Genomic DNA, 14,588 nt, shown 5'->3' with positions numbered 1-14,588 from the left:
ATTAACAGTTTGCAGTGATCGAGGCATTGCATATTTTTAAGTAGGTAAAAGAAATAGATTAGCAGGAATTAGTCATCATTCCACAAGTAAAACTGATCCTTTTCTTAGTGGATTGAAATTAGTCATCTATCTTCCACCTCCCTTTTAAAACACACTCACACTCATTCCTCCAAGCTTGTCACCAGTAAATAGAATCAAAAACATTGGGTGCAAAATGATTATAATTCATACAATAAGAGTCCTTTCATAAAGAGCCCAACAAGCACAAGTCAAAGAAATTGCCAGTGTCAAGGACAATACACCACAGTGGATTACAATGTTTCTACTGACTAACCGGAGAACAGGTTTCTAAAATAAAAGCGAATAAGGGACACCCAAAAAGTTGTATCTGAACCTCATGGGGTGGGGGACATCAATTAAAGTTGGAACTGGACCTGAACCGTGGCTTTCTCTCCACAGATGGTACCAGACTAGAGTTTCTCCAGCAATTTCTGCTTTTGTACTAAACAGATTTTTGGATTGTTCTTAATTAAATCTCTATTAAGTTATTGTACAGCTAAACAATCAAGCGATAACTCAGTCTTTTATTACATATTCTATTGAGCTGGTCAAAGCATTTAAATATGTTGTGTGCTATATTAACTTTTATTATTCAGTCTGCAATTTTCAAATAACTAGGACTTGGACGAATATAAAGATGGAGAATAATATTTTGAAATTGATACCTGAAAGTGATGGAAGGGTGTTCAGGTAATTTAGATTACCATAATGCTATCAAATTAGATTCACCTTACATAGGATTTCACCCCCAAAATGTATGTACAAGCTACTTAGATGCAATTTTAAAAGTACAGAAATGCACAGACCCAGCCACCATAGGTTACAAATAAACTAAATAACAGTATATTTGTTTTGGGACAATGGAGTTGATTAAAAAGGTGGGTCTTGAGTATTTGACGCTATTATGATGGAATAAGTTTTCAAATTACATGCAAGAGGCAGCTCAAATTTACAGTAAAAATTCCACTCCTAAAACAGCTCATTAGATTAGCATACCATTCACAGCAAGTAAAACACTGAAAAATCTTAACTGTTCAGATTTTCTTCTGTGGGAATTATGAGCAAGCATGTGTTCCCCATCCCTTAGGCCATTACAGAGGTCAGTTAAGAGTAAAGCATATTGTGTGAACTGAACAACAGCGGAATATGCTTAAAGAAACATTTAACGCAATACAGAACAAGTTTGTTCTTGGGGAGGGGAGGGGAGGGGTGTGTGGGGGCTGCATTTCACAGAAAAACACAAAAAAAAAGATAAAAAGGGACAGCAGAAGGAAAAAAAGGGGTTACAAAATGCAGAAAGAAAGCACAGATCTTGACAAAATGGGTAGATACAAAGATACAATGGCTACAGAGCAGCTTGTAGGAACTAAACAAGGATTATGGAAGGAAACTTGCCAGAGACATCAAAATCAATAGGAAATTTTACAGTTACATCAAGGGAAAGCAGGTAGTCGGGGAAGCAATGTTGGCCCACCAAAAACCAAAGTGGAAATCTTGTCAGTGACTACGGGGAAATGGCAGGCATGTTGGATAATTATTTTGCCGAAGTATTTACAGTAGAAAAAAGGAGGATAGCTTGTTAGAAGTCCTGAGGAAATTAATAGTCAGTCAGGGACAGCAATTAAAGGAAAGCAATTAAAAACATCAATACTGAGGAAACTAATGATACAAAAAAGAATGACGAATGCCCAAGACCTGAACGTTTCCATCAGATGTTAAAAGGAAATAGGGGAACATATTGTAGCTGCCAACTATAATCTTTCAGAGTTCCCTAGACTCAGGAATTGCCCTTTGGATTGGAAAATTGCACATCACTCCATTTTTCAAAAAAAAGGGGAAGAGAAAAACTAGGGAATTATAGATGAGTTTACCCAACATCTGTGCTGGATAAATTTTTGCAGTCTAAAAATCAAAGATAGGGTAACTGAACACATCCAAAATTTTCAGTTAAGCAGGGAAAGGCAGCTTACAATTCATGAGAGGTAGGTTACATCTGACAAACCTTATTTAAACTTTTGATGTGGTGACTGAGAAAATGGATGGAGAATGTCTTTGGATGTTGTTTATACCAAATGCCTTCTGGAAGCCAATAAAGTCCTTCATAGGAGACAACATTAACTAATGTGGAAGCCCACATAATTGAGGGCAAATTACTGACATGGTTGGGAAACTGAATGGCAGGCAGCAGAAAGTTGGGATAAAAGAGTAGATACTCCTATATGCAGGATGTGACTAGTGGTGTCCCACAAGAATCTGCGCTAGGGCCTTAATTATTCACGTTCATAGAATCCATACAGTGTGAAAGCAGACCATTTGGTCCATCGAGTCCACACCGACTCTCCAAAGAACAAAGAACCCTCCTCCCACCCACAACCCTGTACTCCCCATAGCTAATCCACACAGCCTGCATATCTTTGGACTGTGGGAGGCAACTGGAGGAAACTCTGCAGACACGGAGAGAATGTGCAAACTCCACACAGGCAGGCACCCGTGGCTAAAACTGAACCCCGGTGCCTGGCGCTGTGAGGCAGCAGTGCTAACCACAGTCACCATACTGCCCTATTCACGTTATTTAGCAACAACTTGGATAATGCCATAGAAAAAGATACTTCCAAATTTGATGAGAAATGACTAGGTGAATGGGTAAAATGGAGCAGATAGAGATCAATAAAAGAAAGTGAGGTTATCCATTTTGGACTGAAAACCTGGAATCCCTAAAATGTAGAAGCAGGCTATTCAGTCCAATGAGTCCACACCAACCTCAGAACAGCATCCCACCCACACCCATCTCCATCCGATCTCTGTAACCCTGCATTTCCCATGCTAATCCACCTAGCCTGCACATCCCTGGACACTATGGGAACCTAGCATGGCCAATCCATCTAATCTGCACGTCTCTGGACTATGGAAGGAAAGCAGAGCACCCAGAGGAAACCCACCCAGTCACCGGGAGAATGGCAACTGTATGTATGGAGTCTGCACAGAGACTGGAATCAAACCTGGATCCCTGATTGTGTGTGAGGCAGCAGTGCTAACCACTAAGTCACTGTGCTGCCCAAAAAAAGGGTACTTTCTAGATGGCATGACAGCAAATACAGTGGATGTCCAATGAGACTTGGGGGTTCAGGTGCAAAGATCTTCAAATTGCCATGTACAAGTGCAGAGAATAATCAAGAAAGCTCATGGAATGCTAACCTTTACATCTAGAGGACTGGAATATGACATACAAAAGTTATACTGCTGCTATATAAAACCCCAGTTAAAGCCCATTTGGAGTACTGTGAGCAGATCTGGGCCCACACCTTAGGAAGGTAAATGTTAGATGTGGATGGAGTACATCATAAATTTAAGAAGAATGATACCTGGACTTCAGGGGTTAAGTTTGAGAAGAGATTCTACAAAATTAGACTTGAATTCTCTAAAATTTAGAATGTTGAAAAGGGATGATGTGATTTAAGCCTTCAAGATACTGAACAGGAAAAGACAGTAAATAATTTATTTTTATTTCCACTGGTTGGAGGTTCTTGAACTAGAGGGCACAACCTGAGAATTAGGAACAGACTGTTCAAGACAGATGTTGGGAAGCACTTCTACACACAAAGGGTGGAACTCTATTCCACAAGATGGCAGCCAATGCTAAATCAATTGTTAATAAAAAAAATCTCCAATTTAAATTTAAGAAAGAGTTTTTAAAAGGGATATGGGTTAAAGGCAGGTATATGGAATTAGGCCACAGATCAGCAATGACCTCACTCAATTGTGGAACACGCTCAAGGCCTACTATTCTTAGATTCAGAGTCGCAGAGCAGTACAGCACAGAAACCATACCAACTAGATATCCTAAATGAATCTAGTCCCATTTACAGAATATGGAGTCATATCTAGGCTATGCCAGACCTGTTGTACACAGCAGATTTCCCAATTTACCCCTTTCAGGGAAGATTGCGATTATCATGAAAACCAGCTTCATGGTCACATGACTGAGGTTAGTGTCCCTGCTACAGATGTTGTGAAACTTGAAAGAGTTCAGAAAAGATTTGCAAAGGATGTTGCCAGGGATGGAGGCTTTGAGCTATAGGGAGAGGTTGAATAGACTGGGGTGGTTTTCCCTGGAGTTTCTGAAGCTGAGGGCTGACCTTATAAACCTCAATAAAATCACAAGGGACATGGACAAGATAAATAGACAAGGTCTTTTACCCTAGAGTGGGGGAGTCCAAAACCAGAGTGTATAGGTTTAAGGTGAGGGGGGAAGATTTAAAAGAAGGGACCCAAAGGGCAACTTTTTCATGAAACTTATGAAATGAGCTGCCAGAGGAAGTGGTGGAGCTGGTACAATTACAAAATTTAAAAAGGCATCTGGATGGGTATATGAGTAAGAGAAGGGATATGGACAAAATGCTGTCAAATGAGACTAGATTTATTTAGGATGTCTGTTTGGCATGAACAAGTTGGACCGAAGGGTCTGTTTCCATGGTGTAGATCTCTATGATGCTATAATTCTCATTTAGTCATATGTTCCAACAGCTTTCTTAGTCAGTTTTGAACCCATGACCTCAGAACATTAGCCTCAAGATTACTGGTCCAGCAACATTGCCATTACACCATCACCCCACGAATTGAAAAGAGATTTTAAAAACCACTCCAGGCCAAGCAACGAATCATGAACTTTCTTTGTGATGGGCTAGAAGGTTAACTAATTTACAAGCGAGTTCAGACCTTTAATAGGAACAAGGTGCACAGTTACCGATTGGAAGAAAATAGATACAGCTTATTTGTAACCCATATCCTGATCATTCATACATTGGTAAACAAACTGGCTTCTTTCATATACCATCAGTTTCATATAACTAGAGAATACTTTTCAGCTATTTTGAAGTCAAGACACATTTGATCTGCGCAAGATCATATTATACATGCAATAATACGGTTCTGATCTTCAGATTTTAATCAGTATCAGAGTGCTCCAGATCATTGTGAGCAAAGTTGAAATTTGCAACAGTTAAAAAGGTGATCAAAGAAGCAAAAAAGTTCTGCAAAAGTAGTGCCATAATGCTTAGGATACACCAGCTTGGAAGAAAAGAGCAGATTCCAAGAGGGAGTTGTGAACTAAATTGAAATGCTTGTAGCTGACTGTATCAATTTTAAATAATTCTGTAACAACCCCAGTTTTCTGAACTAGTATTTATTTGGCCTATGTTGTAATTAGTCCATTAGAAAAGAAAGTGTTCTATTGCTTAGATGAGTGATGCTCGTGGTCAAAAAGTAAACTCTACCTGAACGTATCACATGCAGACTGATGATAGCTGATCCCCAAACCAGAGTTGTATATCAGAGTATTGAGCCACCATAAATAGTAATATCTGTATCACAGATATCCAATGTTTTGGGTAAGGCACCAAAGCCACAATAGTTGATTTACATACTCAATTGAAAACCCATGCACATTTTCTTATTCTACATAGCTACGATCATTTCAAATTAGATTGTGAAAAATCTGTTCAACAATCCTAATCTAGCTCCGATTACAATCCCCAAAAAGTTTTGTTGGAAAGGAGTTTGCATTTTGGAAGCAGGAGGTCAAAGCAATGGAAAGGATGCTAAAGTATAAGTTATTCTTTGAGATTAGTATTAAAAAGAAAAAAAACTGACTCTACTGATATTAAATTGATTAGGAAAAGTTTTTTATAAAAAGTACAAAAAGACATCAAGATGGTTTCCCTGATTAGTGAATTGGAAACCAGAGGGCAGGTATTTAAATCATTTCCAGAAGGAAGATACGAGCAGAATTTTTAATGTGCTAAGGGTTAGAAGACAGATTAAATCATGCCAAAACAGTGGTAAGAATATAATCCATACAGTATCTAAATATAAAAACTGGAGGAGAAACAAAAAAGTTAAAAATGGCAAAAGGAAGGAATGGAACAGACTAAAGGATGTACAATGAATAAGCCACTGACATTGTCCTTGACAATGGCTTAGTCAATCACTGATCACATTGTGTGCAAAATAAATTAGCAATATAAAAACAGCGGCTCAGTTGACCACTGCTGCCTCACAGCGCCAGAGGCCCGGGTTCAATTCCCGCCTCAGGAAACTGTGTGTGGAGTTTGCACATTCTCCCAGTGTCTGCGTGGGTTTCCTCCAGGTGCTCCGGTTTCCTCCCACAGTCCAAAAATGTGCAGGTCAGGTGAATTGGCCATACTAAATTGCCTGTAGTGTTAGGTGAAGGGGTAAATGTAGGGGAATGGGTCTGGGTGGGTTGCTCTTCGGAGAGTCGGTTTGAACTTATTGGGCCGAAGGGCCTGTTTCCACACTGTGGGGAATCTAATCTAATAAGCATCAAAAAGTATTCTTCAACTACAAAAAGACATCTCAGATTGTCTCATAGAACATCAAAATAAATGACTTGCCAGTTGGGCTGACAAGAAAAAGGAGCATTGGCTAAATTCCACTCAACTAAGGGAGCTGAAGTCAGCTGTGGTATCCCTAGCCTCCCAGCTGATATAAAGTTAACTCAATATGCACCAGCAATCAAATCTTCAGACTTTGGGTTATACTTTTCAAAATATTAATAAGATTTAGTCAGGCAAATTTTAAAGTACAAAGCCAAAATACACACATCTTTCTACTACTGCTAAGGCTGACAAAAAAAAAAGTTAAGTGCAGTTAATAATGGAGTGTGCTATTTCTCAGGTTTAAAAACTCAGATGCCACAGTTCATTGATCTTTGCTTGCCCAGTAATAGGGATGCTACAATTGGTTCCAAAACCTTTGGGATACTGGAGATAGGCCATCTCCAAAGGAGGAATCAGGCTCATGTTCATTATCATCCAGGAAACCATGCAGATGAGTGCAGGCTTAGTTGCAGACACAAAAGAAAAAAGTCCCATGAATGCTGACCTCAATGCCTCAACTTCAAATCAGCACACACAAAACTGAAGGAGAAACACAAAGTGAAGATCATTATCATTCCTTTCCTCTACTGCATGAAAACAAAATCTAAAAAACACTGAGTAAAGCAATCATGTGCTGTTTTACTCCAATAGCATAACTAAATAACTGTTTAATGCAACAGAAATATTGTCATCTCAACAGTCTAAAAACTGCAGTCTAGGTATTGACTACATTGCTATCTATAACAGCAAACTCTAAATTCAGACCAAATCTGCTTGCTATGAGCTGCCTAGTGAGCTTCAGGTGAGTATCTTACTTTTATAACAAGTCCCAGCGTCTAAGTAGGTGCCAGCCAAAGACCAGTTCAGGTCCATTCTTCAGGTAATCCAATAGTGAGAAGATGAAAGCAAGACTGAGGGAAGGAGAGGAAATCAGAGGCAAGGGAAGTGGATGGCTTTCAGCAGCAACCTCTTACCTGCCAGACCCCAACTCATGCCTCCATCATCCAGGGTTACAACAAAGTAGAAGCCCTCAGGTGACTGTTAATTTAGGAGTCTTAACTGGTAGATAGGTCAAAACTTTCCCAATGGACCTTCTTATCCAGAACTAAAAAGGGGAGGTGGCAAGAAAAAGGGACCAGTGTCTCTCCACAGTAAACTTGCCCAATCTTTTCTCCTCCAGGGAGGGGAAATTCCACCCAGGGATTCATCATGGTTTAAAACAGTTAAGAGAAAAGGATCACAGCACATTTAAGAATCAATTATCTATACAATTATTCTTTTCTTTAAATTTCAAATACAAAAAAGTCCTAATTAACTATTAGCAGGATTTATTCGAAGGAGTATTCTTATTTCAAGATAGACACTTAACTGGATTTATGAAATTTCAACTACAGACTCAGACAACAGACGAGAGCTATTTATAATGTTTACACTATTAATGTTTTTGCATACTTACTGCAGTCCCCATTAGTAAAAGGTATACTAGGCACTTCTTCCTTAATTTTGCGATGAATATTGGCAGATGTTAAATCTAATGCACCATCATTTGGTAGCTCAGATGTCTCAACAGGTTCAGTTTTTGTTTCTGAACTCTCAGAAGGCATTGGAAATCCTGGCGACTTTGACAGATGACTACCATTATAGCTATTCACAGGAGATGAAGCTTGGAACAATGCAGATTCTGAAGCACCTGGACTCGGATTATTCGGGTATTCTTGAGCCCCGATGGCTGGAGAATCATTAGTCACACCTTCATTTTCTGGGGAGCCATTCTCACCAGATTTCAAACTGCTCTGACGTTGTAAGTTCACACTGGAATTAATCATTTTCATCTGACTCTCTAAAGCAGCTATATTTGAGAATACTAACAAAGGAGAGTTGGCTGGCAAGTCACTGTAAGGCAAAACTGGTTTTGAATACTCAACTGTAGGCACCTTTGTACCTTTGTCCCCTTCTAACTCAGATTCATCCATATTTTCATCGGTAAAACTGCTGTCAAGTTCAGCATTTTCATCAGCCAATGCTGGCTCTGGATCAGAACCATCATAATAGCCCTCCGGTAAAGGTGTGTTCGGGATCTGACCTCCCATGTGCATTCTAATGTGCTGCTGAAGAACAACAGCGTTGGTGAATCTCTTGTGGCATATAGGACATGAATGCTGCACTCGTAGTGGTGGTTTTGCTCGATGTACCCCATAGTGAGTCTTCAGGTTGCCTTTTGTGGAAAACGCTCTGCCACAAACTTTACATTTGAATGGTCTTTCACCAGTGTGAGTACGGTAATGCATTTTGAGTGAACTTTGGCAACTCAGTATACGATGACATACAGCACATTCATTTGGGTCAGTGGATGTTTTGTCTATATTCTCTACCAGCTGTTGGAGTTTGAATGTCTCAGATGCTTGACTATTATCAAGAATGTTACTAAAAGATAACTTGGGTTTTGAGGTTTCTGGCATAATGGATGTAGCCAAAGTAGGTGCACTGCCATTTTCATTTGTAGGCTTTATTTCTAGGTTAGATTCATAGTTGCTGATATTTGAAGACATTGAAGCAGTTTCACTCACTGCTGGAGATCGTCTTTGCAGAAACTCACTCACAGGTACCTTTTCTGAAGTATCCTCAAAACTAGATGACAGCTTCATTCCAACTGAATTGGACAATGTTTGCAAGACAGGCTTGGTGTCCACCCAGTTAGCCGAATTGTCAACAGGTATTGACATGCCATAGGGAATTCCACTGCTAGTTGGAACATTGTCCAGATGTTCAGGAACGGGATATGGATTCATTCGGATATGGGGGTATTTCTCCTTGTGCCGCTGGAAATGGACCTTCAGATTGCCTTTGGTTGTAAAACGATTGCCACAGATGTTGCATTTGTAAGGTCTTTCACCAGTGTGGGAACGGATGTGAATCTGCAGAGCACTGTCATTTCCAAATACTTTGCCACAAAACTTGCACTTGTGTTTGAAAAAGGACTCTTCTGAACTGGACTTGGTTTCAAACACTGCAACATTTGGAGGCTTGCCTTTCTGATTTCGTGCAGCCGAAGCTGCAGATAGTCCAATCAGTGGGTTGTGGATAGTTGCTGGATTGGGAGACTGAGGTAGCAATGGGTTTGGAAATCTGGCAGCTTGGCTTGTGAGGTTGCCATGTTTAAGCCTGGTGGAGTTTTCAGAGCAAGAAATGGAATCAGGCTTGGAGGTTAATGTAGCTAAAGCACTAGCCGTTTGAAGAGACCCTGACTCAGAGTGGTGTAAACCTTTATTAAAATGAGTTGTACCAACAGACGAATGAGGTAGCTGTACTGGTTTAAAACCATCCATAGTAAAGGTCTGGCTACCAACTTTCTGCCCAATTAAAGCAGCAGCAGCAGAAAGCTGTTGTGACAGGTGAGCCCCTAATGCTTTAAGGGGGTCTGCAGCTGCAACGATGGAAGGATGCAGAGAATGAGGGGCCATCATTGCCACTTGGATGCGGATTTGCTCAGTTAACTGAATCTGCTGGAGTTGTTGCTGCTGCAAACAGACCAATTGCTCAAGCAAGATAGGAATGACATTGACATTTCCAGTTGCATTTGAATTGCTGGTAGGCACACTGTCTGAAATGTGTTGAGTCACTGCCACTTTAGTGTTCTGAATAGTCTCCAGTGTGACATTAGTGTTTGGTATTTTAGATTGGGACACGTAGCTTATTTCAGAGGCTGGATGTAAACTGATGGCAGCACTTGAGGCACATGATGATTTTTGAGATTCTACAATATCCACGGTCATTTCAGCAGTTTCACTCTGTTCATGCACCTTTTCTTCAGGGCTATCATTAGTTTTTGATTGATCATTCAGTTGGCCATTTGCAAAGTTATCTGGACAAGATTCCGGGCTGTCTTTTGGAGACATTTCCCTCTCACCTTCATTCATAATCAAAACTGGTGGGTTTTTAGTGCAATTTTTCCTGTGCTCAAGGAACTTGGAGAGGTCAAAGAATTCAGCACAACATTTCCTACAGATGTTTGTTTCCTCAGTCCTGCATTTCTTTGCGCTTACTTCCCCATCTCCATCATCCTGACATTCCTCAGAACCTGTGAGAAGTCAGAAAAGCACAGTAACTACATTGTGTAAAAAGTATGGTAGATATTCACTTTCACAATGAATCAACAATGGCAAGGAATTTGCCCATTTAAAGTCACCGCAAGTAAGAAATTCATTAACATGCCAGTTATATCACAAATAGTGTTTGAAGCATTAAATTGACTGTCAACTTAATGAACGAAAAAGGTATTTTTTTTTTTAAACTTAACATTGTCTAAATATATCAACTCCAGCATAAGTTGAAGGGGCAAACTATCACATTAGTCACTTATTTCTAGGCAATGATAGGATTTTTGAGCTGTTTTAACCCCATGATCCAAGTTCCACAGTCAAAGTAGCATCATCTCTTCTCGAAAGACCAGTTCCCTCACTCATGGCAAATAGATATTCACTTATCTCCAGTGAAATCTTTGGAGGCACCAATATCTCTGATCAAGACCCCCACATGTTTTATGGTTAAGCAGCCAGAAAGGGGAAAAGAAAAACACACTGGAGCCAATCCTTATTGATCATTTTTAACAGTCTGGTTCAAAAGCTATTTCCCTTCCCAATGCTCAACCTAATTGCCACATTTCTTCTGGGTGCCCTACTAGTTAAATTTTAATATTGGTCAGTTAATAAAAGCAAAAGGCAACTAAAATTCATTAAAAAGGTAATCAAATTGTCAATTAGTTTCAATCTCCTAAATCCTGTAAATAAATCCAAAATGGTTTTGCAAGAATTCACCAAAAAAAGCAATCAATACAACTTTACAAGAATCTCCTATCACCACTATGTCAGAGGTTGTCGGCGCTGCTGCCTCCTGTCAGACATTGACAGCAACTCTACCGATATGTGCACTTGTGGTACAAACCTCATGCAGCTTGCAACTGTAACTTTTGAGAAGATTTGCAGCTTAAGTTAGGTTAAGGTTGTAAGTTTGCTCGCTGAGGTGGAAAATTTGTTTTCAGATGTTTCATTACCATGCTAGGTAGCATCATCAGTGAGCCTCCGGTGAAGGGCTGGTGTTATGTCCTGCTTTCTATTGGTGTGTCTTCCTGGAGGCCTGGCATTCTAACTGAATCTCCATCAATGAGCAGATGGATTTGGACACCATCTACCATCCCCCGAGAAAAAGAACTGGAAACAATAATCACCCATCTTAAGAAACCAAGACACATAAGTAGAAAGCAGGACATAAAACCAGCGTTTCACTGGAGGCTTAATGATGCTACCTAGCATGGTGACAAAACATCTGAAAACAAACCCTCCACCTCAGTGAGCAAACTTACAAACCGGGCTTGCAACTCTGATCAGCATTCCACTTTCCCACTCCACTTGGCATCCTCAGTTGTACTCCCCGGTTCGGTATCATGGTCACCTCTTATCTGGATACTCTACTGCCTCGCTTCCAGAGACAATATGCAACAAGGCAGCACATTGTAAAGTTGGAGAGAGGTAGTGAGGTGTACACACCAGCATTGTGTAGGGCAATGAGCAAATCACTAACCTAGGATTTGCATTCATCTGACAACACTAATTTTATTGCTCTTATTCTTTAATGCAGGCACCTCACTGATGCATTGCTGGCAGTGATGACAGCCACTGAAAGGGCACAGACAGCTAGTTTGCCCCTGTAGTCACAATACATGATAAGCAAGTGCTCACAGCGAGTATAGCTGCACAAAATGCATAATGGCATGTCTGATTTAGTACTGAATTCTGTTTCACATAAATAGCTAGCTGCTTCTAGCATCCTGAAAGTCTGTGGAATACAAAGAAAAAAAATGTTTGAAAGATAAATCTCGAATTGAAAAGAAGAGGTTAAAAAAAAAAACAATATTTGGAGATAAGTCAGACATATAAATTGCAAATTAATTATTTCCACTTTATTTCAAAACAACACGAAAATTAAGACAATGAGAAACACGCAAAAAAAAGAAACACAGTGACTCAAAAAGTGTGGAGTGGAGAATAGGAAGTGGTTAAACGGCAAAGGTGATAGATAATGGGTGGCACGGTGGTTCAGTGGTTAGCACGGCTGCCTCACAGTGCCATGGACCAATATCATGGGTTTGATTCTAGCCTTAGGTGACTGTCTGGGTGGAGTTTGCACATTCTCAGTGTCTGCATGGGTTTCCTCTGGGTGCTCCAGTTTCCTCCCACAACCCAAAGATGTGCAGATTTAGGTGAATTGGCCATGCTAAATTGTCCTTAGTGTTCAAGGAGTTGTAAGTTAGGTGCATTAGGCAGGGGTAAATAGAGTCATAGAGATGTACAGCATGGAAACAGACCCTTCGGTCCAACCCGTCCATGCCAACCAGATATCCCAACCCAATCTAGTCCCACCTGCCAGCACGCGCCCATATCCCTCCAAACCCTTCCTATTTATATACCCATCCAAATGCCTCTTAAGTGTTGCAATTATACCAGCCTCCACCACATCCTCTGGCAGCTCATTCCATACATGCACCACCCTCTGCGTGAAAACGTTGCCCATTCGGGCTCTTTTATATCTTTCCCCTCTCGCCCTAAACCTATACCCTCTAGTTATGGACTCCCCAAACCCAGGGAAAAAGACTTTGTCTATTTCTCCTATCCATGTCCCTCATAATTTTGTAAACCTCTATAAGGTCACCCCTCAGCCTCCAACACTCCAGGGAAAACAGCCCCAGCCTGTTCAGCCTCTCCCTGTAGCTCAAATCCTCCATCTAAATCTTTTCTGAACCCTTTCAAGTTTCACAACATCTTTCCAGAATTGCACACAATATTCCAACAGTGGCCTAACCAATGTCCTGTACAGCCTCACCATGACCTCCCAACTCCTGTACTCAATACTCTGACCAATAAAGGAAAGCATACCAAACACCTTCTTCACTATCCTATCGACCTGCAACTCCACTTTCAAGAAGCTATGAACCTGCACTCCAAGGTCTCTTTGTTCAGCAACACTCCCTAGGACCTTACCATTAAGTGTATAAGTCCTGCTAAGATTTGCTTTCCCAAAATGCAGCACCTCACATTTATCTAAATTAAACTCCATCTGCCACTTCTCAGCCCATTGGCCCATCTGGTCCAGATCCTGCTGTAATCGGAGGTAACCCTCTTCGTTGTCCACTACACCTCCAACTTTGGTGTCATCAGCAAACTTACTAATTGTACCTCTTATGCTCGTATCCAAATCATTTATGTAAATGACAAAACGTAGAGGACCCAGCACCGATCCTTGTGGCACTCCACTGGTCACAGGCCTCCCCAGTCTGAAAAACAACCTTCCACCACCACCCTCTGGCTTCTACCTTCGAGCCAGTTCTGTATCCAAATGGCTAGTTCTCCCTGTATTCCATGAGATCTAACCTTGCTAATCAGTCTCCCATGGAGAACCTTGTCGAACGCCTTACTGAAGTCCATATAGATCACATCTACTGCTCTGCCCTCATCTTTGTTACTTCTTCAAAAACCTCAATCAAGTTTGTGAGACATGAGTTCGCATGCACAAAGCCATGCTGACTATTCCAATCAGTCCTTGCTTTTCCAAATACATGTACATCCTGTCCCTCAGGATTTCCTCCAACAACTTGCCCACCACTGAGTTCAGGCTCACCGGTCTATACTTCCCTGGCTGGTCTTTACTGCCCTTCTTAAACAGTAGCACCACATTAGCCAACCTTCAGTCTTCCGGCAACTCACCTGTGATTATCGATGATATAAATATCTCAGCAAGAGGCCCAGCAATCACTTCCCTAGCTTCCCACAGAGCTCTGGGTACACCTGATCAGGTCTTGTGGATTTATCCACTTTTAACCATTTCAGGATATCCAGCACTTCCTCTTCTGTAATCTGGACATTTTGCAAGATGTTACCATCTATTTCCCTGCAGTCTATATCTTCTATATCCTTTTCCACAGTAAATACTGATGCAAAATATTCATTTAGTATCTCCCCCATTTTCTGTGGCTCCACACAAAGGCCACCTTGCGGATTTTTGAGGGGCCCTATTCTCTCCCTAGTTACCCTTTTGTCCTTAATAGATTTGTAAAAACCCTTTGGATTCTCCTTAATTCTA

General features: G+C 40.7%; 1 protein-coding gene across 2 annotated transcripts in view; it reads right to left on the bottom strand.

The window, feature by feature from the left end:
* The window catches only part of sall4 (spalt-like transcription factor 4), a 45,834-nt gene that overhangs the window by 4,943 nt on the left and 26,303 nt on the right, over positions 1–14,588 (bottom strand). For both annotated transcript variants that reach the window (XM_043710243.1, XM_043710244.1), the window contains exon 2: positions 7,912–10,533. In XM_043710243.1, the coding sequence (XP_043566178.1) occupies positions 7,912–10,533 (2,622 nt within the window). The remainder of the gene's footprint in view (positions 1–7,911; positions 10,534–14,588) is intronic.

This window comes from Chiloscyllium plagiosum, chromosome 20, assembly GCF_004010195.1.
Source record: "Chiloscyllium plagiosum isolate BGI_BamShark_2017 chromosome 20, ASM401019v2, whole genome shotgun sequence".
Classification (NCBI taxonomy): Eukaryota; Metazoa; Chordata; class Chondrichthyes; order Orectolobiformes; family Hemiscylliidae; genus Chiloscyllium; species Chiloscyllium plagiosum.
The sequence above is the reverse complement of the archived record's forward strand: the minus strand, read 5'-3'. Positions and strand labels throughout refer to the sequence as shown.